At 49.4% G+C, this 26044-nt stretch overlaps 1 protein-coding gene across 1 annotated transcript; it reads left to right on the forward strand.

Annotated features, from left to right (window-relative positions):
- The first annotated feature begins 5875 nt into the window (after window positions 1-5875).
- Window positions 5876-25717, forward strand: LOC132437692 (integrin alpha-D-like). The gene is given in 28 exon segments (XM_060031019.1): window positions 5876-5885; window positions 6595-6688; window positions 8745-8857; window positions 8993-9063; window positions 9189-9284; window positions 11746-11854; window positions 12497-12627; window positions 13383-13528; window positions 15952-15986; window positions 15989-16065; window positions 16165-16312; window positions 16511-16584; window positions 17864-17993; window positions 18104-18246; window positions 18397-18537; window positions 18626-18835; window positions 19520-19650; window positions 19770-19883; window positions 19885-19925; window positions 20921-21075; window positions 21337-21468; window positions 22518-22576; window positions 22812-22860; window positions 24416-24433; window positions 24436-24552; window positions 24675-24776; window positions 25033-25143; window positions 25604-25717. Coding segments are annotated over 28 exon segments (2871 nt in total).
- Window positions 25718-26044: the final 327 nt, after the last annotated feature.

Raw genomic sequence — 26044 nt, forward strand, 5'->3', positions numbered from 1 at the left:
CCGCTTAGAAGGATGACCTTGCCTAAAACAATGCTTGTTCTGCTGATAATTTCCTTTTCTCTGCTCCCTCTCTACCTTTAAAGACCTTTTGTTTCCTGCAGGTTGATGGAGCTCCTTTCTATTGCTAGATGAGATGCTGCCCAATTCATGAATCATTTTATAAAGCCAATTAGATCTTTAAAATTTACTTGTTTGAATTTTTGTTATTGAACAGGTGCAAAAGGAACATGTCTAAATTCAGTCCATCTTTGCATTGCTGCAGTGCCCCCATGTCCCCTCATTTCTGGACCCAAGGGGCCATCTCAAGAGAGCATGTGGTTAAGAATGCTCTGGCGGAGCAGTGGTTAAGAATCCACCTGCCAGTGCAGGGGATATGTGTTCGAGCCCTGGTCTGGGAAGATCCCACATGCTGCACAGCAACTAAGCCTGTGTGCCACAACTACTGAGCCTGTGCTCTAGAGCTTGCGTGCCACAACTACTGAAGCCCACGTGCCTAGAGCCTGTGCTCTGCAACAAGAGAAGCCACCGCAATGAGAAGCCCGTGCACTGCAACGAAGGGTAACCCCTGCTCGCTGCAAAGAGAGAAAGTCCAAGCACAGCAACAAAGACCCAATGCAGCCATAAATAAATATATTTAAAAAAAGAAAAAGGGAGAGCATGTGGGAATGTCTGCTTGTTAATTCCAGTCACTTTCCAAACCTGTAAGGGAGTTCTGATGGGCATAGACATGTCCTAATTTAATGCACTCCTCGGATTTCCATAGGGTTGTGCCCCTTATGGACATCCCTTTAACAGGTCAGGTTTCCATTAACCTCCCACCTGACCAAATGGACTGGGCATTGGCCGCTGCCCATGAGTCATTAAAAACCCAAACGTAGGGGCTTTTACCACTGTTCAACTCTTCCATCACTGCTAGGAAAACAGCATGCAATTCAGCACACCAGGCTGATCTCTTTTTACCTCCTTCAATCAGATTGGTGACCTTCCAATCAGAATGTTGTCCATTTACCTTGGAACTGCCATCTACAAACCAAGTAGCTCTTTGTCTGTCAGAGGAGAGTTGTTTATAGGGCACTGACCAAGTGACAATAGAATCCATCAACTCCTCACACAGTTCCAGAGTCAGTCTTAGTGGGGAAAAGGCTCCCTGCTGGTATCTATGTCCTCCTTGCATTCTCCCCAAAGTAAGACCCTATATAAGCAATTTCCATTTTACTATGGAACTCTTTTGGGCACCGCCATCTTCATCAGAGTGTTTCAACTCTCCAGTCCTAAGTCCCAGTAGGCATTGCTCATAGGCTTTGCCATATGTCCCAGTCTGTGCTCCACGCAGGGCTATCTCACATAGGGCTATCACAGGGAGAATTTGTCTGCACCAACACTCCAGCTTCTATTCTACAATGTGTGAGCTCAGGGAATCTTCCTGATTCCCATTTAGCATGTCCAATTAGCATTGCTGGAAGGGCGGATTTACATGCCTTCTGTTTTACACAATACTACGTAGGGGAAATATTCCCCTGTGAGAGTAGATGTCCACCCTCATAATACAACCAAGTAAAAGAAATGCAACCACTATAAAGACTATCAATCTTCCTACAAACTTTTACCTTACATTTCTAACTGTAGCCTCCATTAGGACTTCATCCAGAGGTTTTGGTTTGCAATACTGGGTAGGGGAAATGTTCCACAGCCAAAGATAATATCCATTCCCATAAAAGGAGACACAAATTCTTTACGTATAACCTGTTGAAGCATTCCAACTTTCATAATCCTATCAATCATTACACGTTTACGTTCTCTCGATCTAATTGTTGCCCATGTAGGGGTTTCACCAATAGGTGTGGCTTCTGTATCAAGGAGTCCTGGAAACTTTTCTCCACCCTCTGACCACTTTGCCCACTCTTGTGCCAAAGTCTTTTGGTCACCAGTGAGGGACTGAAGCAAGGCGCTTTTGCCAATCTTTAACCTGATTAATCTAACCACTGTCCCAAACGATGACTGGTCAGGTTTCTCACTGTAATTTCTGCATTCTGACCTTTACTTTTCTTTTTTTTTTTCCATTATTTAGAGAATACTTTATTAGTTTCTGTCATCAAACCCATGTAGATAAGACGTTACCTATTTAATACAGTGCATTAGCCCCGTACAAATGGAAAAAATTATGTTTAATGTTTCTAGACAAATATAGCTGCTGACTTTTTCAATTTCTCCAAAATCATCTAAAAATTTCCCTCCTGCTGGGACGGGTCTCATGACTCTCCTCTTTCTGTTTCCTCTTTGTTTTGCTCCTATCAATATTTGCTTATTCACCTTATTTCTTAATAACTATTCAAAAATTTCCACTCTGTTGGGAAGTCCTTTGAGTCTCCCCTCGGCCTCTTTGCATTCTCTTGTTAATTAACTTAATGTTTTTATTACCACCTGTGAAACTGAGTTCTTCTAAAACCAAGTTCCCTTACCGAGTTCATGATTAATCCCTTTATGCAAAACTTTATTCCCCTTCTTGTCCCCTCTAACCTCAATTCTGTGCTAACTGAACACTAGCCAACCAGAGTCAGATGACTAAAATTTTGCTGTTGTCGATAAAGTCTTTAATGTACTAAAATTGCTCTTATAGATATCATCATTAACGTACAGACTCAGGTTGTTTCTTCGGGGTAAAATAAGCTCACAGACTCCCAAGCCATGGACCACCTGGTCAGAGAATCATACATCAGAGACATCTTGACTTCCAAAACTATGATTAAGAAATGTCATAAGAAATGATTAATCCCAGCCTCTTTGTTCCTCACCTTAAAAAAACCCCAAAAGACCTTTAGTTCAAAGATCAAGTTGGAGTGGATCTGAGGCTTGTCTCCCATTCCCTTTCTTGACACCCTGCAGTAAATCCTTACCTTGCTGCAAACACCTGCTGTCATAGTTGGCTTTCTGCGCTTGGGTACATGAGCCCTTTGCTTGGTTACATCTGTAAGACCTATGAGGGGAAGCTGAGACAGGAAATTCGATAAAGCTTCCTGCACTGTTCTTTGGTTTTGCAAAAATAGGGTTATATGGGGTGCCTTTGTGAAAGGGGACCCCTTAACCACAGCATTTACCATGTCCTGGGTAATGGGCATATTCATCAGGTAAATATCTCAGTCATCACAAAGCCCGTCCCACATGGCTTACATATGAAGCACATCAGCTGCTTCATTTGGGGTGTTCCACTTGGCATTCATAGCGGGTGATGGGCAATCTCCCTTCTCAGGGTTAACAGATGTTTTCTCCAGTCCATCAGGCTGGCTGAGCCCTCAGGAATAACCTCGTGTGTGTCTGGATCACATATAGCCATCAGTGATTGTTCTATAGTGAGCTGTGTGTCCCGTATCAACCCAAACATGCTCTTCTACTCTGCAGGACTCAACCAGTGACCAGTCCCCAAATTAATTACTCTCACAATCCATTTTATAATATCAATTCACAAAATGAAACAACTCCTTCACACTCTACTCCCTGGTTTTACTAGTTGCTTGGTTTTGCCCTTCCTTCACATTGACTACCTTCTTCATGATCAGGGATCTTAGAGGTACTTTCTGTTGTCCCTTGTTTAAAAAAATTTTTTTCAGCTGAATAAATTTTATTATTTATTTATTTTAAAATATTTATTTGGCTGTACCAGGTCTTAGTTGCAGCATATGAGATCTTGTTCCCTGACCAAGGATTGAACCTGAGCCCCCAGCATTGGGAGTGCAGAGTCTTAACCACTGGACCACCAGGGAAGTCCCTCAACTGAATAAGTTTTAAAGATCTAATTGTCTTTACTGAACCATTCATGATTTGGGCAACATCCCATCTAGCAAGTAGAGAGGAGCTCTGAGGAGCTGTACTAAAAGGAAGGCTTTTCTAGGCAGAGAGTGGATTACCTCATCTTCCTCTGGGGGATGGGAAGGGCCCGTGTGGTACCTCACTGGTGCTGACCAGAAAATTCCAGACAGACTGGTTAAAACTACGTTCTGGGAAATGTTGAAACTGTTATTAGGTTAGGTATTAAGTCTTGGTTTGTTGATGTGGGGCTTAGCACAAGTGACTCCATTTTGGGCCTGTTGTTCCTTTTTAATGATTCTCCCCTTTTGATCAGACTCTATGCTTAGCTGAAAGATGTGATAAAAATTTTAAGGCATTAGTGCCACTCTCAGCTACTGCTCTGAAGTTCTCCAATTTTTGTCAGTCCTTTGTGTAGTGTCCATAGGTCATAACAGTTTTGCTTAATCCCTGTGATATTTACAGGTCACAGCTTCAAGTTTACCATCTTTAAGTCAGTCATTCTCTTTCTTCCTTTTTAGATGTCCCAGTCTTAGGGAGATCATTTGCTTGGTGGTTAGCAGCTGTAACCATGCACTTAAAGCTTTTGAGAGAATACAATGCACTTCGGAAAGCGTTAAGATTATAAATAAGCAGGATGATCCCCAGTGTCTGGAGCACACTTTGGACTATGGTTCCTAAGACCCAAACCAATCAAAGTCAAATAAGTCAAAGATGACCCTGCTGAAGGAGTCATCTTTTTAAGCCAAGTGGCTTGCTCAGTGATCTTATGTAATTGGGTGTCAACGTTCCCAGAAGTGTCAATCCAGGTGCAACAGGTGGTGTTGGCCATGGAACACATACTTCATTCCTCAGCTAAAAGGTAATCAAGGGCTATCCTATTACCAAGAACAACTTTGGGGAAAAAACCCTCCACAACTTTGGCCAGAAAGTATAAGAATTTTTGTTGGGCAGCTATTGCTATTGCAGCAGATTCTGTAATATTTTCAGTAGTTAAGGAGAGGTTCCTCATTTGCATTTATGCATAACCAGGGAAGTAGGAATCTAGTAAAGGGAGCTAATTTTGAATCATGAATGCCTCCTGATAATTTCCATTTGAATCTATGGCTCAGAACTGGAAATGTGACTGTCATGAAGGCCAACAAAATGTTAGGGGTATGTAGACAATACAGGCAGTTTTATTCCTTTTATTTTTAATTCAATTTTTAATTTTTTATGACCCTTGTTTTGTGTCCCTTTCTTTGCATAAAGCCTGAATGCAAAGTTCTCCAAACTTGTGTTGTTAACCAGAGACAGGGAAAGGGACCAGGGGTTCTCTAGCATAATGGACAGATCAGAGTTTTTGACGACGAATCCAGCAGTCTGAAATGTTACACCCCATTTAGCAATGGCCTGGGAGATACAGATGGGATCTTATTTCCCCAACCAGGGATCGACCCTGCGCCCCCTGCTGTGAATGCACGGAATTTTAACTACTGGACCTCCAGGGAATTCCCCGGGCCTGTTGTTCTTAACATCCTGCACAATTTTTTCCTTGAGGTATGTCTTTGAGGCTAGTGGCCATAGCTCAGACTCACCTAAATCTGAGGTTGGTTTAGCATCAAGGCCCAACCCACACTTTCTTTTAATTTCATTTTAGCTATTATGGATAATAATCATCAAGGGGCTGTATGTTTAGCATGCTTATTATTTTGCATTTCCTTATAGATCCAAGAGCCAACTCCCTGGGAGTCGGGCTACTATTATTTCTAAACTTTATTTAGTAAATTTTACCTTTAGTAACAGATTGCAGCATAGTTGTAGTTTCATAGGATGAATGCCATCCAGGGATCAAGGGTTTGTCTTTCCCTGCCCTTTTACCTTTTTCTTCTTAAACCACCTGTTACCATGAGCCAGGGCCTTTCTAGCATACCCCACTCCTGACACCAATTAATGATTCTGAACATCCCAGTTCCAAGCAATGGATTGTGTTTGGGGTTGACAAATGCGGGGTGGGGGGGGTGGAAAAAGCCCTTGAAATGTAGGGGGTCTTCCCTGAGGCTTTCTAGCTTAGCCTTTGGGAAGGGGGACGTCGATGAGTCAAGGTTGGTGAGAGTGAATTGGACTCCTGGCTGTGCCAGTGACTTGCTGTGCAGTTCTGGGTCAGTCAGCAAATACATGTCCCCTGCTAAGGGCCAGGCACTGTCCCAGGCACCAAGACAAGAGAGATGTAGTAGTCCTTGCCCTCCTAGAGCCTGGCACCAGGGACGGGGACATGGAGAACACATAATGACAAATAATTAATCTCAGAATTCTAAGTCTGTTCCCCAATCTGGATCTCAGGGTCTCTGCATAACGAGAAGATGGGGCACGACAGTTTTTAAGTGGATGACCTGGGGGCAGTCCCAATATCCCTGGTGTAATTATTAATGGTGCCCCTTCCACTCTCAGAACGTCCCACTTTAGACAGTAAATGTACGGTCACTTTATCTTTAAAGGACATTCCTGATCTAAGCTATCAGGAGGTGACTGGCCTAATTTCAGATTGTGGATGTATTTGAAGTGCCCATGACGGGGCATTTCTCTGGATTGTTGCCCGTTGCATTGTGATTTGACTATTTTTGATGGAGGGTAAGAGATGGGAGCCACACAGAAGGCAACCAGGAAACAAAGAAGGAAAGAATGCCCTTCTCCCGGGCAGATGGGGAACCAAGGCTATGCAGGGTGGGTATCAAGATCCCAAGAAGTCAGGGGTCCAGAGGAGAAGGGGCTTCTCTGACTGTCCCTTTCACCTCCCCTTCCCAAATTCCTCAGTCCTGGCTTCTTATCATGGATTCAATTTGGATGTGGAGGAGCCCATGGTCTTCCAAGAGGATGGAGCCGGCTTTGGGCAGAGCGTGGTCCAGTTTGGCAGATCTAGGTAGGCTCCGCCCACTTCCCCAGCTCCACTCCCTTGGCCTGCAGGCAGGTGGCTGCATGTGGCAGCCCAGGAGGTTCCCTGGAGGAAGGGCAGCATGGGCGAGGAGCCTGTACATGACACCACTGACTACTGACCCCTGGCATGAGCTGGGCAAGGACAGGGTCAGCCGTGCCCAGCCTGCCCAGTCCTTAAGAGTCTGTGCTGGCCCTGTGAGGATCCCCGTGCATGAAGGAGTGTGACACCAAATAGCAAATAGGAAACACCAGGACAGGCAGAGAGGGAGGCACTGCAGAAGAAAGGGGGAAACACTTTTTTCCAATGACAAGAGACCCCGCATTTTTATTTTGCACTGGGACCAGCAAATTATATACCTGCCCTCCCTCCAGAAGTGCACACTCTTGGGTCCCAGAGACAGGGACCCAAGGAGTTGAAGTCACAGTGTGATGCAAGCGTAACCAAAGTCTGGGAGGCAGAAGAAGGGAGACCTCAAACCCAGGAGGGAATTCCAGGAGGACTTCACAGAGGAGGTGGCATTGGCAAAGAGCCTGAGAGCACAGGACAGTTCACTTGGCCAAGAGGGAGCACACAGAGGCCACTGGGTTCTAAATGTACATCCCTCCTCCTTCCTCACCCTGCTGGCAGGCTGGGGATGTGGAAGCAAGTGCCAGGAGCCAGAGTTTTTTTTTTCTTTGTTTGTTTGTGTTGAAATATAACACAGAGACTGAAATGCACAAATCCCAAATCCAACTCAATGAATTTTTCATATGTGTGTACCCAGGTAAACACCACCTACATCAAGATGTAGAACCTCTCCAGCCCCCTCTCGCGTGGGTTCCCTTGGGACTCTCCCGATCACACAACACTGAACAAATCCAAAGAGAGCCTCTGTCCCACTTACCATCACCACCAATTTGTGTTGGGGCCCTATTTTTTTAAAAAAATGAATATAAAACTCTTGATTGACTGCTGTTCACCAGTATTTACAGTAAAGTAAATAATATATATTGGATGATATTCTGATTGCTACAAAGTTACTGTTTTTCCTCGTTTCTGCTGAGTTGTTACCCAAATACGGGAAGACTGAGCCCACGTCTAAGGAATTGGAGGGTGAAGAAAGACATGCAGATCAATAGTCTAAGACTAAAAGTTGATTCACACATTTGTGCCAGCAGGTCCCAAACGGCTGCATCTCCAGCATCTGATTCAGTTTCATCCTCAAGCCTTAGACAAACAGGGATTTCAGGTTTCCATAAAGAAATGACTCTCTAGAAGGAATCTTGTTAAATGACAATTTAACAAGACTTGCTTGGCTAATTAGTTAAAGTACACTAGTATTTGTCTAGTTTCCTCATCTGAGTAGCGAGGTTGTTGGTAGTGAGAACAATTTTCCAAATTAAAAAATTCTTTCCTCTCAAGGAATTTTGCAAATAAATGGGTGCATTTATATGACTGCAGACATAGATGTGACTTCTGATACAGCTGCTTAAAATGGTCCAATTTAAATTGTTTATCTTATATTTAAATTGTCCAATTAATTACAGAATTATCTATTTGGTTTCAAAAGCTTATGGCTTCGGGACATTTTTCCGCTTTTTCTATTTGAGGTGACTTATTTCTTGGGTGGCTCTGAATGACGGCTCCTAGGAAACAAATTGCGCTGACCTGTGGCTGGGAAATGCTGTTTTTGTTCTGAATAGTATTATTTTGGGTGAATGTTAAAATACACACACACACACACACACACACACACAAACCATTTGCATACACAAACACACATATATTTATGTATACACACACACATACACAAACAAATAAACAAAAAGCCCAGCGCGGCCTTTCAACATACGTGGGTTAGACTCGGGCCCTGATTTTTTTTTTTTGGTTTTTTTTTTGGTTTTTTTTTTTGGTTTTTTTTTTTTGGGCCTTGATTTTTAATAGCCTCACATGTGGCCGAAGCCAAGAGCTCCCCTCATGAAGTCTCACTTCCCCGTGGCACTTCTTCACCCGAAGCGCCTTGTGCCCCAACCCCTGTCTGTCCTGGTTGTGCCTCCGGACTCGTGGTGGGAGCCCCCCTGGAGGTGGTCGCAGTCAACAAAACAGGACGTTTGTACGACTGCCTGTCTGCCACCGGCTTGTGTCGGCCCATCTTGCTGAATAGTGAGTGACTCGCCCCAGGAATCAGGGCCTTCAACCCTCCTACACCAGACCGCCCCCTCCTCAGCCTCCAGCTCGGACTGTCGCCCCAAACGAGGGTGTGCCCTTGAGTGTGACCCTGTGTGTCTGTCCTCTCAGCACCCCCAGAGGCCGTGAACACGTCCTTGGGCCTGTCCCTGGTGGCCTCCACCGATCTCTCCTGGCTGCTGGTGAGGGTTTCTGGGTCCCAGGAGGGTCTCAAGGGAGGAACAGGGGCCAGAGGAGGCTGAGGCTGGGCGAGAAGGAGGGGAAGCGTTCTGGGGGCCCCCTCACCCACACAGGCCTCTGTCCCCAGGCCTGTGGCCCGACCATGCACAGAGCCTGTGGGGAGAACATGTATGCAAAAAGCGCTTGCCTCCTGCTGGGCTGCCACCTGCAGATCACCTGGACGGTCCCCGCCACCCTAAGGTCCCCTAGAGACAGCAGTTCCACGTGGAGCACGTGCTGGCACTCATGCGTGCAGAGCATGAAGCCTGGGTCTCGGCCTCTTGGGCCTCCTGTGTGCAGGTCCCTTCCCAGAGGCCTCAGCAAGCACAGGAGGGGCTGGGGGCATGGGCTGGCCTGGCAGGAGGGGTAGCTCATGGCAGGAGCCCTAAGCCGGCCAAGCGGTAATGGCTCTGATGGGGCAGGAGGGAGTCCAGCTCTTGCAGGAGGCATGAGGGCCCTACATTTGCCAACAGGTGCAGGGATGCCTCCTGGTTTCCAGAGGAAGGGCCTTGGGGGGGTGAAAATGTGTGGTGAGGACGATAGATCCAAGAATCCAAGAGGGAAGCAGTCCTGGGTCATTCACTGCTGAACTGCCAGGACCGCCCCCAGACTCACTCCTCCCCTTCCAAGGGGAGCAAATGACCCAGCCATGGGGAGTGTGAGGCACAGTTTTGCAGCACTGATGTCATCCACAGAGAATGGTGACTGGGGGCCCTGCCGTGGCTTCTCTCTGAGAGTCTGTCTTTACAAGTTCATCTTCTGTGTCCTTGGGCAAGTGGTTTCTTTCCCTGGGCCTTAGTTTCCTCATTGGTAAAATGGAGCTTAATAATCAAGGTGGCTATTAGGATTAAAAAATTTAATACACATAAAGTGCTTAGACTCCTTTCTGGCACATGTATGTGATCGCCATTATGACTGATTTTCTAGCTGAAGACCATGTGTTCCGTCTAGGAGGAAGATACAGATGAACTGGCCCATCTGTGGCATCAGAGGGAATAGTGGGCCCCAAATGAGATCCAGGGACCACTCAAGGCATGATGTGAACCAGAGAAACCATGACGCCAGCCTTGGTGGGCTTTTAGCAGAAAGCGAAACAGCAGCAGAAAGAGGCCCCAGATCAAATTGTGAGAGCAGAGTCTATAGAGGGGACAGAGAGAGTGGAAAAGACTCTTGCGGGTACCAGGCCCCACCTGGGATGTCTGTGCAGCCAGACATTTTCTAGATGGTAAATGTCTTTTCCTAGATGTTTCTGGGGCTCATGAGGTGGGATGCTTGATGAAAATGGGACACAGATGTGTAAAACTGGTCCAGACGAGGCAGGTTTGAATAGATTTGGCAAGACTGTGTGCCAGGCAGTACTGGGTACTGGGTTCTGGGTGTGCATCACCTTATAGCATCCTCTCAAGATCCTTGTGGAGCCCAGGATGATCCCCATTTGAGAGAGAAAACTGAGGCTCAGAGAGATGAGTTTCCACTTTAGGAAGTGGCAGAGCCCAGAGCTTGAGCCAACCTTGCCTGATTGGCTCAGTTCTTTTTCAGAAGGCCATTCAGCTACAGCCAGCTGCCTGCTATGGGAAGCCCAGTGGATGCAATAAAAGAAGCAAGAAACAGAAGTAACATTGCGAGGGTGCTGGCCCCAGGCCTAGTCTGAGAGAGCATGTGGGGGTGGTTTTGTGATGCAGCTAAAAATGTGGGCCCAAGTACAAGACGTGGTGGCAGGGAACGCCAGCTACCCAGCTGTCGGGGACAGATCAAGGGTGAGAAGGGGAGCACCTGAGGGCTTCTTGGCCTGCTGTGTCGGTGGCTGGATTTCCTGGTCTTCAAGGAAGCAGGGAGGGAAGTGATCTTCCGTTTCTTCTGGGCACTGGTGATGTTGGTTGAGTAGGTGGGATGGGTGAGGAGTGAGGAGATGGGAGAAGGCATTCTGCTTCAGTGCCCTGAGGCAGGGTACCACAGCTCAGCATCACACCTCATAGCTGTGGTGGTCTGATCTCCCAGCACCCTGGGACAAACACAGGATGTGGGGTGCTGGTGGAGGCATCAACCGGGTTTTGCACGCAGGCCACAAGCCCCTATGTAAGTCTGGGGACAACCTGAAATGTTTTTTTTGTTCATTTACGTATGATGTGTCTTTCCATTACGGTGTGGACTCCACAAGGGCAGGGACGAGATCTTTTTGTTTTGTTTTTTGTTTTTTGCCGTATGCGGGCCTCTCACTTCTGTGGCCTCTCCCGTTGCAGAGCACAGGCTCTGGACGCGCAGGCTCAGCGGCCATGGCTCACGGGCCCAGCCGCTCCACGGCATGTGGGATCTTCCCGGACCAGGGCACGAATCCGTGTCCCCTGCATCGACAGGCGGACTCTCAACCACTGTGCCACCAGGGAAGCCCACGAGATCTTTTTTAAAGCTATGGTCTTCAATCCGTTTTCCCCAGAGATAGACTTAGAGGCTCACCTGGGAATGTTCTCGGGAGCAACCCTTATGAGAGTGTGAGGGGAGCAGGACTTGGCAGACGGAGAGGGTACATTGTGAGAGGCCTCAGCTGCCCCACGGAGAGCTCAGAGCATGGCCGGATATGGGTTGCCCGCAGGAGCAGGAGGTGACCTTGGGCAAGGCACCTCCCTTTTGAGTGGGGTGACACTTAGGGAGGAACTCTGCTGGAAGCCATCAACGCCAACTTCCTGCAGCTGGGAATGAGCGCCTCCATCCTGGTGGGGGGCAGGTCTTGGTGGCACACCTTAGCATCCGCTGCAGGTGTGTCCTTGGGCCTAGAACAATGCCTGGCATGTGGTGATGATGGTGATAACAGCTACCCCTCATGGGGTGCCAGGCCCTGTCTTAAGCACTTTATGTACATATTCATTCTTTTTATCTTTGCAATAATCCCATGTGGTAGGCACTACTATCACCCATTTTACAGATGGGGAAAACTGAAGCCCAGTGAAGTTATGTAACTTGCCTGCATTCACCACTAAGAGGTGGGAAGAGGTGGGATTCGAGCCCAGGCATGCTGGTTCCAGGATGCACATTCTGAACCGCTTCGCTAAATTGCCTTCCACTGAGCCCCACAGTATCCCTGGTGGTGTATTCAATAAATATTCGTTGACTAAATGAGTTAGGAACCCACCCGGGCCCCACCCTCTACTTCTTCCTCCCCTTTTGTAGGCCTTGTGGAGGGAGGGGAGCAACAGGGATTCTGCTGAAGGGAGAAGGGACTTGGCCAACAGATTTGGACCTCCTCATTGGAGGGTGTCAGAAACTGGGTGGGCCAGGGGGCCTTGGCATCCCTACGCCAAGGACGGCCCCCTGGCTCTGTGGAGCAGAAAGGGTTTCTGGGTCCCAGGAAGTGGCTGGGACCTGCCCATGCATTTCTGATTCCTCCCTCCCTCTCTGCAGAGTGTCCAAATCAAGAGATAGACGTTGTCTTCCTGATTGACGGCTCTGGCAGCATTGACCGAAATGACTTTGAACGGATGAAGAACTTTGTCAGAGCCGTGATGGACCAGTACAAGGGCACCCACACACTGGTGAAGGCTGGGCCCCCGAGGCCTGGGGATTGGGATCAGGGAGGGTCTACCTCTGGGAGGGCCAACCTGGGAGGGGGCCTGGCATTGCTGGGGACTGGCTCAGTGGACTTGTGCCATGAGGAGGCCAGGGTCCAAGGTCAAGGTATGGTCCCAGTGCAGGGCCGATTTGAGCCCTAACCTGAGGAGGTACCCCCATCACATGTACTATGTCCCTGCATGCCACAGGAAATACAACGTTTTTGCTGTTTAAATACATTGAAAGGATTATCAAATCAACTTACTGTGATATTTGACTGAAGGTAACTTGGCCAAATGATGATTTCTTTATTATGTTTTCCATGTAACTCACAATTTCTTTATCTTATTATTTTACTTCCCAGTAACCAGTGTGTGTGTGTGTGTATGTGTGTGTATATATATATATATATATATATATATATATACAAATTCTTGAGAAGCAAGGAAATATAACCTACAAATTGATTTCATGTATCATAAATTTTTTAAAAAAACCTAAGTTTAACAAATATTGTGGTTGGCAAGGCTATTCTTTGTAAACTATGAAAGAAACATTATTTGGTTTTGATTTTCCAGTTTTCTTTTGGGGCCATTTATTTTTTTCTGGGTCTCAGTATATATTTGTCGGGCCTCAAAATCACATGGAGCATGGTTTGTAAATACAAAATTATTCCAAAATAAAAAACTTCCTAAAAAACAACTCCTGAGCCCCAGGGCCCTCTTCTTGGCCTTCACAGTTCTTGCTGATGCAATACTCAAACCTTGTGAAGACCCACTTCACCTTCAGCCAATTTCAGACCAGCCGGAGCCCTCAGAGCCTGGTGGATCCCATCGTCCAACTGAGTGGCCTGACGTTCACAGCCACAGGCACCCAGACAGTGGTGTAAGCTCTGCCCCATGCTGCCTGTGAATGAGCTGCTACCTCACTGCTACCTACTGCTGGGTCTGCACAGCCCTTCTTAGAGGTTGAGGGAGGCTCTGGGGAAAGGGGCTCACAGGGGAGCGAGGGGGCTGCAGGCAGAGTCCTCCCTGGAGTGTTTCTGGTCCCATCGCTCATTGCCATCCCCTGGCAATGATCTAGGGCGGGACTCCTCTGCAGCGTGTTTCCCCTTTGCCTGGCTTTGGCTTGGCTGGACCCTGAGCCCACCTGGGCTTTGCTTCTCGGTTCCCATCCTGGCTCTCCGCTAGCTACCTGGGCCACCCTTGGAGTTACTGACTCTTTCTAAGTCTCAGGAAACTGTCCAATGAGGAAAAACTCACAACTTGGTTAGAAGGATTAAGCGAGATAACATGGGTGAGGTGTTTCCGCACAAGAAGTGCGAGATAAATGGTTGGGGATTTTATCCAAAAAATGGTGCAGCTCCTCTTTACCTCCCTGGAAGGGACTCAGGAATTATTTCCAAGTGTCTTCTTTGTGCCTTTCTCCCCACTCAGCTCCCTTCATCCCTTCATCCTCTCATCCCTCATCCACTCAAGTCTCTATGTACCATGTGCCTGCCCAGAACTGGGGGCTAGGTGGTCCAGGAAGAAAATGGCTTAGGTCGTGGGACCACAGTGGAATGTGTGGTTCCCATGGGAAAAAACTGGGTAGAATGTCTGGGATCCTTGACTTCCTGCACACCCTTGGGCACTGCCCTGGGGATGGTGCTGGAGAAATATTGAAAAAGGGATGATCTCTCCAAAGGCACTCTCTTTACTTTTGGGTGGCTTTTCTGCCTTGAACACTGACCTGTTGGGACTGGACAACCAGGAAGAAAGCCTCTGTCTCTTGAGTTGAAAGTCACACAGGAGAGGCATCTCTCCCAGTCCCTAAAGCTCCTCCCAGCAGTGGGCGATGGTGTAGTTCTCATCAAAATCCATCCTCTCCCATCACCTCCCTGCTCCCTAGAGCCAAGCCCAGCTCTGCCACTGACTGGGTGGTTGCTGTGTTTTGTTTTTTTTTTTCTTTTAGAAGTTTCATTACAAAAAAGACAAAAAGGCAACAACATTAAGGAAAGTTTTGAAAAAAAAAAAAAAAGAAATATTACCTACAGTTCCTCTAGCCAACCATCTTGCAGTATTTTGGCAACAAGAAAGAATAAGTACAAATGAATAAATAAATCCTACTCTCAAAAAGCACAGTGTCATTTCCATCCTTGTCTTTATTTAGACATATTTTATATAGTCACAATCAGGGCAGAAACTATCTTCATCCTGCCATTTTTTTCCATCTGTTCCATAAACCTGTTCCATGCTTCTCTACAGCTTTTATTGTTTTCCTTTGAAATGGCTGTGTACTTTTTCACCAAGGGGCTGGGTCATGATTTGCTAAACCCCTTCCCTAACACGGGACATTTAGGTTGCTTCAGTATTATATCTGGTGTGTGTATGTTATTTGGTGCATATGTGTGTGTGTGTGTTTATTCTGAGTTTGTAGAACTGCATGAACATATATGTTACATTTTTAATCATTTGTAATAGCTACCATAGAATTAATGCTTACCTGTAGGCCAGTCACTGTTGGAAAAGCTTCACCTCATTTGACCCTCAGGATAACCTGATACTATTTGTCTCAGTTATTTATTGCTGCCTGCCAAACCGCTCCCAAATTTAGTGGCTTAAACAATGCCCCTTTTTTTTACTACTTTTCATGATCCTGGGGCTCAGCTCTTCTCAGGTGGGGTCTCTCATGTGGCTGTGGCCACGTGGCACCTGAGGCTGGATTATGAGAGCTTCATCCACGTGGTTGCTGCCTTGGCAGGATTGGCTGGAAGGCTGGGCTCAGCTGGGGAGGCTGGGCCTCTCTCTTCATGTGGCCGCTGCACGGGGTGCCTCTAACAGGTTGGCTAGACTTCTCTCATGGCGGCTCAGGGCTCCGCAAAGTGCAAAAGCTACCAAGGTTTCTTAGTTCCATAACTGGCACAGGGTCACTTCTGCTGCATGTTGCTGATTAAAGGGAGTCACAGGCCGGGCTCAATACGGGAAAGGAACCGGGCGTGGCTCACTGGGGGCCATCTTTGGAGACCAGCTATGGTACAATTATTGCTCTCATCTTGCATGGAGAGAAGCAAAGGCGCAGAGAGGTGAAGTAACTTGCCTTGTTGCCTCCTGGGAATGAGGTTCTGTAGTGGATGGAACTTTAGGAACAAGGAATATGAGTACCTTTGTTCTCAGTCTCACTAATGATTGTCAGTATGTATCCATGTCTTAACATACCTGAGTCTCAGGGCGCCAGGACTCCCCAGTCTTTCCAGAGGAGCTTCTAGTGCTGCAAATGATTTCTTCCCAGAATCTCAGTAGAATCACCCCGCTTTTCTTCCTCGATAGGAAAGAACTATTTCGCAGTAAGAATGGGGCCCGTAAAACTTCCAAGACCCCCTGAAATACAGCGACGTCATCCCCCAGGCAGACAGAGCCCGCATCGTCCGCTATGCCGTTGGGGTGCGTCCCCTTCCTCATGGCTCCCCCAGACTCAGCCTGCACCTCCCCCAGGCAGAAGGGCTGGCTGGCTCCTCCTCCTCGGCTGCCTCTCTGCCACAGGTGGGAGATGCTTTCCAGGATCCCACTACAAGGCAGGAGCTGAACATCATTGGCTCAGTGCCTTCGGAGGACCATGTGTTCAAGGTGGACAACTTAGCGGCACTCAGCAACACCCAGAAGCAGCTGCAGGAGATCTTTGCAGTCGAGGGTAAATGGGGCATGACCTTGGGTCTCGGAATTGAAAGAGTCGCGAGTTGTGCCCCTCAGTCCTGAAGGTTCACCCTGCTCATAGCTCACCCCAAATTGTTCCCCAGAACCCAAGCCCCAGACCACATTCTCCTCTTTCTGCTCTGAATCTTCATGGTCTCAAGGTCTCCGGGAGCCCGACTGACCTGTTTGCCCACAGGAACGCAGTCAAAGACAAGTCGCTCCTTCCAGCATGAGATGTCTCAAGAAGGCTTCAGTTCCGTCCTCACAACGGTGAGCGGAGTGTGTGCTCGATTAACGAGTATCAGGCACCAGCCCTGTGTTGGGAGCTGGGAACCAGAATAAACAAGAACGCAGACCCTGTCCTCAAGCTCACCATCTAGTCCGGGAGAGACACACAGGCAGTGTATGTAGGTACAGAGAACAGGATAGCAGAGGTTCCTCCTCTCCTGGATCGCATAACTAGTGGGAGGCGGTGACAAACGACAAACAAACGAAAGACTTTCAGGTTGTGCTAAGCATTGGGATAGAGAAAGAGAGGTGTCAGAGGAGGCCTAAGGAGTAACAGCTGAGGCTGAATGATGAGAAAGGGCGAGGCCTGGAAAAATATGGCGAGAGATTGCTCCAGGTAGAGGAAAAAGCAAGTGCAAAGGTCCTGAGTCAGGAACAAGGTTACTGTACGAGAGAGATAGAAGGGCCAGCACAGCTGGAGCAGAGTGAGCTAGGGGCAGCGCGGAGAGAGGGTGGGAGAGATGGGAAAGACCAGCCCGTGCAGACCAAAGAAGTGACAATATAGACAGACAATTGTCTGAAAGTAGATGTGTGTTCAAAATATCCAGAGAGATTTGCTTCAGAATAACTTTGAGGGCAATTGAGGGGGACGTAGACGTGGAACAAGGTTTGTCATGAGTTAATCACTGATGCTGGGTCACGGGTTCTTACGGATTCATTACACATTTCTTTCGACTGTTAATGTCCTAAATTAGCCATAAGCAAAAGTTTGCAAAGGCAATAAGCATTCAGAGGAGGAAATGCCAATCCCTTCCTGAGGGAGCCTAGGAAGACCTCGCAGAGCTGACTTAGAGGCTGACTCTTCCAGAGAGAGGAGCTGCGTCCCAGAAAGAGGAGAGAGGAGCGTCCAGGCCAGAGGCTTGGTGTATTTTGGAACAGAGTGTCACTGCGCAGGCTCGATTGGGAAGGATCCTAAATGCCACCCTCAGGAGCTTGCGGGCAGTGAGCCTCCATGGTTTGCCAGCAGGGTGGTGGCTGCACGTTTGGGTTGGAAGAAACCCAACTCTGGGGCAGTAGATGAAACAGAGGAAAGCAAGCTAGGAGGCAGGAAGGGCAGTGGGTGAGAGGCGCTGGGGTGACCGTGATGGCGGCAGTGGGGACGGACTGAGAGATGTAGGAATCAGGGACACGGAGGCTGCTGGGGAGAGCCAGGGAAGAGCAAAGAGAATTCCACATGATGGGCGGAGTCAGTGGCAGCCATTGCTTCTGAATAGGCTGTCTTCTTCTTCTTCCCACCTGCTCTGGAATCCTTTCCTCCCAGGATGGACCAGTTCTGGGGGCTGTGGGGAGCTTCAGCTGGTCTGGAGGTGCCTTCCTGTACCCCGAAAATAGGAGCCCCACCTTCATCCACGTGTCTCAGGAGCACGCGGACATGAGTGACTCTTACCTGGGTGAGGCAAGGCTGTGGTCGGAGGGCCGGGCGGGAGACGGGCTGCCTGGGAAGGGCAGGGGCCCGGGGGTGGGGAGTGGAAGCCTCTGTGCTGAGGCCTGGTCCCCTCAGGTTACTCCACAGAGCTGGCCGTTTGGAAGGGGGTACACAGCCTGGTCCTGGGGGCCCCCCGCCATCAGCACACCGGGAAGGTTGTCATCTTCACGCAGGTGTCCGGGCAATGGAGGCTGAAGGCTGAAGTCACAGGGACCCAGGTTGGGTGTGGAGGAGGGTCTCCAGGGGCAGAGAGGGAGATGAAGGGGGTGCGGGACCCAGCAGGGAGGGGCCGGTATCTGGGGAGAGGCGGGACCTGGCCCAGCGCGGGTGCAGGGGTAGGCAGGATGACTCCACGCTCTGCCCTCCAGATCGGCTCCTACTTCGGGGCCTCCCTCAGCTCCGTGGACGTGGACAGAGATGGCAGCTCCGACCTGGTCCTCATCGGGGCCCCCCGTTACTATGAGCAGAGCTGGGGCGGGCAGGTGTCCGTGTGCCCCTTTCCCCGGGGGGTGAGTGGCTGATGAGACCCGGGCTGGGTGGGGTCTGGGTGTGGAGGGGTCGCCTGGGGTGGGACCTGACACTGTTTGTGTTCTGCAGAGGGCTAAGCGGCAGTGTGGTGCTGTCCTGCGAGGGGAGCCAGGCCACCCCTGGGGCCGCTTTGGGGCAGCTCTGACGGTGCTGGGGGATGTGAACGGGGACAGGCTGACGGACGTGGCCATCGGGGCCCCGGGAGAGCAGGAGAACCGGGGTGCTGTCTACCTGTTTCACGGAACCTCGGGACTGGGCATCAGCCCCGCCCACAGCCAGGTGAGGCCCCTCTGCTTCAGCCTCTTCTGTTCGCCTCCTCCCCGCTGTCGTAGATTCGCCTGATGCCGCCTCCTGTCACCGGCCTCGGCAGTGACCATTCCCTTCCTGCTTTCAGTGGTTTACTTTCCTGAATTTCCCCAGGCCCAGCTAAGCACAATTCTCTTTTCTCTCCTTTGCCTCCAGACTTCAGAGTGTGTGGGCAGCTTAGTAGTTAAGAGATCACAGGCCCCAGGTCAAATGCCTGACCAGCCCTGTGAGCTGCATGGCCTCAGTCAAGTGACCGATTTAGCCTCTGTGAGCCCTGGTTTCCTTCTATGAAAGGATGAGCAAATTCTATTGGCTTCTTGTAAAGATAACTCCGTGAGAGCACTAAGCACTCCATTCCTCAAATATTTATGAATGAACATACGTAATTTATGAATCAACGTGTAAACGATGAATAAATGAATCTATTATGCTCCCATCATTACGCTTTGATTTTGTCATTGGCCTGCACCTTCGTGGTGCTCATTGGACCCAAAGTGCTCTCCTCTCTGCCTGTGGACTGTGGGGTCCTCACTTTGCTTGCTCTCCCTCCTCCCCGCTCTTCAACTTCTCTACTCAGTGTCCTTTCCAAATCTTTCTTCCCCAACCTTTCCAATCCCCTTTCCTTGATTTGCACTGCTTTTATCCTTCCCTGGCCAGTGGATTGCAGGCTCCCAGCTCTCCCCCAGGCTCCAGTATTTCGGGCATTCACTGAGCGGGGGTCAGGACCTCACCCAGGATGGACTGGTGGACCTGGCCGTCGGGGCCAAGGGGCACGCGCTGCTGCTCAGGTGAAAACTCCCCTACTCTCCCCTTGCCTGCCCCTTGTGTCTGATTCACTAAGCTGCCCCCTCCCTTGTTCTCCTTCTGGGGGCCAGAGGCCCGCCCTCAGCCCCCCATGCACCCTCAGGAGCCTGCCGGTGCTGAACGTGGAGGTGGCTATGAGATTCACACCCCCGGAGGTGACAAAGTCTGTGTACCAGTGCTGGGAAGAGCTGCCCACCGCCCTGGAAGCTGGGGACGCCAGTCTGTCTCACTATCCACAAAAGCTCACAGGACCAGCTAGGTGAGTTTCCTCCTGGTAGACCCAGACCCTCACTGCCCCCGAGAGGCCCCCAGCCCTATATCCTCAGGACAGAATGAGCCCAGGAACCCAAATCTCACCTCCATGTCCACCCAGCTGTCCTCCTCCCTCCCTCTTCCCACACCCGGGCCTCTAGGTTCTGTCTCCAGGACACATCCGAGGTCTGCTCTCTCCACCGCCTGCCTCGAGGACAGGCTTCGCCTTCCCACCCACTCTGAGCTGTGCCCACGGCTATTCTTGCACGCCCCCTGCACTCTCCACAGGGAACTACAGCGATTGGTCCTAAACACTGTTTAACACCCCTCAACCGCCCCTTTCTTGCATTTATAAAGACCAGAAGTTTTGCCCACAATGACCCCATGATTTGGTCCCTCTCTGCCTTTCCAGTCTCACCTTGTCCCCTTCCCCCCTACGCCATACACTTCTTTTCTTTTTTGGCCTGGCCATGTGGCTTGTGGGATCTCACTTCCCCCATCAGGGATTGAACCCAGGCCCTCGGCAGAGAAAGTGCAGAGTCCTAACCACTGGACCTCCAGGGAACTCCTTTTTAATTAATGTGCCAACCTCCCTCTCCCTTCTGGTCTTAGCCACTATTCCCAGAGTCTGGGATTTTCTCCTCCCCGCTTTTCACCTGACTCCTTTTCATCCTCCAGGTTGGAGCTCAGACGAGGCCCATCCAGGAAAGCATCTCTGACCCCCAGCCTGAGTTAACAAGCCCTCTTGGGTACCACTGAGGACCCCACCCTTGCATGGATCTCGCTGTGATGTTATGTCCTATGTGCTGGTCTCTGTTTCTAGGCTGTGAGCTTATGAGGGCAGGGACCATAATTCTCCACCTTCCCCACGTGTATCCCCATCACCTGGTACAGTTCATGGCCCACAGAAAGCGCTCAGCAAGTCTTTATCGCATGAAACAATGAAAACAGAACATTTGCGCTTCTCTCACTTTCCGTCTTCCATTCCCCCTTCTGCTTCAGGTGACGTCCGAAGCTCTGTCATGTATGATCTGGCGTTGGACCCAGGTGGTCTGATTTCTCGTGCCATTTCTAATGAGACCAAGAACTGGACTTTGACTCGAAGAAAAACCCTAGGGCTGGGAGAGCACTGTGACACCATGAAGCTGCTTCTACCAGTGAGGACTTTGGGTTCTGGGAAAGGGAGAGGGAGGAAGGAGCCCAAGGCTAGCCTCTGGCATCTCCACTCCCTGCTGAGTGAGGTGGGAAGGGTGGGAGCCTGCAGCTGGAGAGGGGAAAGTCGGGCCCGAGGAACCTGGCTCCACAGCGTGGATGGGGTGCTGTCTGGACAGCGGGGCATGGATGCAGTGGAGGAGAAGCCCAAGTAGTAGCAAGTAAGGAGGAGGAGAGCGGCTTCTTGAATGCCCCTTCTCCCTCAGGACTGTGTGGAGGACATGGGGAACCCGATCATCCTGCGACTCAACTTCTTCCTGGTTGGGGAGCCCACCTCCTCATCTCAGAACCTGCGCCCTGTGCTGGCTGTGGGCTCACAGGACCGCTTCACTGCCTCTGTGAGTCTTCCGATGAAGTCCCAGGGGTGTGCTGACTTTCACTGTGTCTCCATGTGCTTAAGAGCCTACAGTGGCTCCCACCAACCACTTCAAATCTAAAATACTTCCACCCAGTTACCACAGCCCTGCCCAGCTTGGATCCCTACACACATCCCAGCTGGTTATCCACTTCACTTCGCCCCAACATAAACTCTCTGGTTCTCATTCTGCAGACCCTTCCCAACTTTTCTCATTTCTATCCATGTCATCTTTCTTCCTTCCTCCTTTCCCTCCTTCCTTCCTTCCTTCCTTCCTTCCTTCTTTCCCTCCTTCCTTCTTTCCTTCCTTCCTTCCATTTGCACATTACAATTCCCTTATTCTTTCAGAGGAGGCACTGTCAAGGGATCATAGGTACCTAGAACTGCTCACAGTTTTCCTAGTAAGGGCACATAATAAACAGATTAAGACATTGTTTGGAAGTTGATTTTTACATCCTGCCTGCATGCCATATTTCTTATTTGGAAAACATCGCCTTCTCTCCACCTCAAAGATCTCCTCTAGTCCCCAAAGCCCCAGTCTGATCTCCCTCTCTTTTGAACACTACATTCAGCATCTGTCACCTCTTCTCTGGCCTCTTGTTGTGTCATGGTGATACCATGCCAAATACCATGTGACTGGACTCATAGCAATCTGTGTCTACTTCTGTGGCTCCTTTGGTATTGAAGGTTCCTTGAGTGCAAGAACCGTGTCCCATTCACCTGTAGTTCCCACCTTTCCTGACCCAGAACCTGTTCCATCATGGACAATCTATAATGTTTGTTGAATGGTTGTTCCAGTGTGATTTGGATTTGACTCCTCAGCTAAGCTTTCTGTTCCTTGAAGCCAAGGATCTTCTCTTATCTTCCCTTTATATTCTAACTGCCCCTCCCTCATTGCCCTACTTGCCAGTGTTTAGCACGGTGCTGGGTGCAGGGTGGGTGCTAATACTCAATGTCGATGAGTACTCCTAATGAGGGGATTGGAGATGGATTAAGACATGGATGGGAAGAGAATATACTGTTTTGCTGCAGCTCCCCTTTGAGAAGAACTGTGGGCAAGGGGACCTGAGTGTCAGCCTCAGCTTCTCAGGGTGAGTGAGCTCTATCTCCTTTTATAGCCAGACACTCAAGCTTTTGGGTCTCCCATCCTCATAGGATGAGAAGTCCTTGTGTTTCCCTTTGGCTCTCCTTCTAACAAAGAAATGCTTTTGATTGGACAGTTATCAGCCTGTAGCTCGTGAGTTCCCACAGCCCTGCCCCTGCCCCTGATTCAATTCCAATCTACTTCCTTGAGTCTCTGTCCCAGTCTTGTCCTTCCTTGTTCAGCCTGCAGACCCTGGTGGTGGGGAGCTCCCTGGAGCTTCCTCCAAGCCTAGTACCTCGCCCTGCAGGCCAGCCTGCTCTTTTGAGGATGGATATCTAAGCTAGCCACTCTGATTCCCCACATGGCGATTCTTGTGACCAGCCATATATTTATACCATAGCACCATATCCCACAATTCTTGGTTCTTCTCTGACGAACTGACCTGCTGGTGGGACACACATACTTTGCCACCACTGTGTATCCTCTTCTCTCTCCCCAAGATGCAGGCTTCCTTTAACATGAAGCCAGTTCCAGCCTTTGTGCTAAACACGAATACGCTGAATTGAAGCTACTAGATTAAGACTGAGGCTTTTCTGAGCACTCTGAAGTGGGGAGCTTGTGCCCAACAGGATATGGTCTGTCACCACACAGGGTGAAGAGAAGTCAGGTTCTCACAAAACTCAGAGGACAGCAGAGATGTGAGAAACTGTTGGGACGGTTTTTAAGAGCCCAGGGCTGAGCAGGCCACAGGAAAGGCAAGTGTAGGGCTGCTGCTCTGGGTTCTAAAGGTTGGGGAAGGGGCCAGGCTGGGAGCACGACAAGGAGCCCCACCCACCTGGCTGAATTCCAGAGGCTTTAGGGTTGATCAGAAGCTTATAATATTGCCATGGGACAGAGTTTGCTGCTGCTGCTGCTGTGCCAATTTTCAGGGGAACTAGAGAGGGGGTTCAGGCAGTGTCATTGCCCTTCCAAATTCCATGTGTGAATTTCCCCTTCTATCCACGGGAAAACACTGAAATTTACAATAAGAGCTTACAGTCATATATACTTACGATATGCCAGGCCTTGTTTTAAGTACTTTACATGTATTTACATTTATTTAACCACTCTATTAGCTCTGTGATATAGCTATTGTAAATTTATTTATTTATTTATTTATTTTTGGCTGCGTTGGATCTTCGTTGCTGCGCACGGGCTCCCTCTAGTTGCGGCGAGCGGGGGCTACTCTTTGTTGCAGTGCGCGGGCTTCTCATTGTGGTGGCCTCTAACGTTGCGGAGCACAGGCCCCAGGCTCGCTGGCTTCAGTAGCTGTGGCACGTGGGCTCAGTAGTTGTGGCTCCTGGGCTCAGTAGTGGTGGCTCGCAGGCTCTAGAGCGCTGGCTCAGTAGTTGTGGTGCACGGGCTTAACTGCTCCGCGGCATGTGGGATCCTCCTGGACCAGGGCTCGAACCCGTGTCCCCTGCACTGGCAGGCAGATTCTTAACCATTGCGCCACCAGGGAGGTCCCGATATAGTTACTGTTATACACCTTTTTGCCAACAAGGAAATCCACAGGTTTTTACCCCTGTCATTCAGCTGGTAAGTGGCAGAACCAGGAATCAAACCCAGGTGGTTTGGCTCCAGAGCTGTGCCCATGGCCATATACTACATGCCTCTCCAAGGACTGGAGAAGCTGAGTGATTTACTCAAATTTGAAAAGAGGTTTAGAACTGGAAGATTTTAAGGTGGGAAAACTGAAGCAGAGAGAGAAAGGGGTAGGATGGGGATTGTCCATCTATTCCCCACCCCAAATGTGATAGATTTCATTTTCTCTTGTGGTTCCTCCTTAAGTGAAGACCCGCCTCAGTTTCACTCCTCTCCTGTCCCCAGGACTGCTCCACTGCTGCCTGCCTGAGGTTCTGCTGTGATATCCCCTCCTTTGGCGTCCAGGAGGAACTTGACTTTATTCTGAAGGGCAACCTCAGCTTCGGTTGGGCCAGCCAGGTGTGTCCCTTCCCAGACTCAGGTGGGGCCTGATGTGTCTGTGCCCACCTCAAGCCAGGGTGTTTCTCTAACCCCAAGCCCTCCCCAGAGGTAGTTCCCAGCTCTCCCCTTCTTTTTTGTAGACTTTGCAGAAGAAGACATGTGTCGTGAGTGTGGCTGAAATCATTTTCAACAGATCCATGTATTCCCAGCTTCAAGGACAGGAGGCATTTTTGAGAGCCCAGGTAGTGACCGTGTGGTAGGCAGTGACCAGGCTGATCAGAGAGCTCCTGATGCTAAATCTGTGATGCTGGGTGGGGGGCTTGCAAGCCTGGAGGGAGGAAGGATGGAGGTCCCTGGGCAGGCAACTGTTCCTAAGCCCATGAATGATTCTGTATCTCACCCCTTGGAGCAGAGACTGATGAAGAAAGGGAGGGGGTTAAAGATTGGGAAACTGGGAGGAGTCTGGAACAGCCTGATACTTTCTAATCCCCAAATCAGGTGGAGATGGTGCTAGAAGAGTATGAGGTCTATAACCCCATCCCCCTCATTATGAGCAGCTCTGTGGGAGGACTGCTGCTGCTGGCTCTCATCACAGCTACACTGTACAAGGTGAGTGCTTTCATCACACTCTTGACACCACCAGCACCCAACCCCAGCCCTCCCACAGACAGGCGGGTATAGCAGGGAGAACTCAGACAGTGAAGTCAGGCAGGTCCAGGTACACATTTTCGCTCTGACTCGCTGTATAATGTCAGGCAAGTTGCTCAACCTCCCTGAGCCCCTTTCAACATTTTCGAAATGAAATAATGCCTACATCATAGAGTGACTGAAATGAGACAGACATGAGGCCAGGGTATGCAGAATCTTTGCTTTTCTGCTGTGGATGGTGTGTACGGCTACTGAGCTGGGCATAGAGAAGACACTCAGTACGTGATAGCTGTTGTTCACATAAGTGTTCTGGCACACAAATACAAGTCAGTTTGGCTTCCTTCTTCTGTCTCAGCTTCTTCCTACTCCCAACTTCCTACCCTGCCCTCTGATCCAGATTTTCTGATTTATTTCCCCTCAGTGTGGCTTCTTCAAACGTCAATACAAAGAAATGATGGGTGACAACCCTGAAGACACTGTCACATTCAATGGGGAGTATCTCAGCGGTGAGGCCCCCAATCAGCCTTTGTCCTAAGAATCCACTTTCCCATTTAGCTGTACCCCCATGGGCTGACTTCCATGGGAGTAACTTCTGTGTAGATCTGGACTGGCCTGAGCAACTTGCCAGGTGCTAAGCCATCTTCCCAAGGCATTGAAAGGTTTTTATGTTTTTACGTATCTACCAGACTTCAGTGATGACCCACTTTTTACAGAAGCGGGCATGATGCCAGCATGAATTCTCATATGTATAAGAACTGTCACATTAAATGAGGATGTTTATAACACAGTTTCCTTGTATGAAAGAGCTCTAATCTAGGGACCTGAATGCTGTTCTAGTAAGGGGGGAGGGGCTGCTTGTGGG

This window comes from Delphinus delphis, chromosome 15, assembly GCF_949987515.2.
Source record: "Delphinus delphis chromosome 15, mDelDel1.2, whole genome shotgun sequence".
NCBI classification, from domain to species: Eukaryota; Metazoa; Chordata; class Mammalia; order Artiodactyla; family Delphinidae; genus Delphinus; species Delphinus delphis.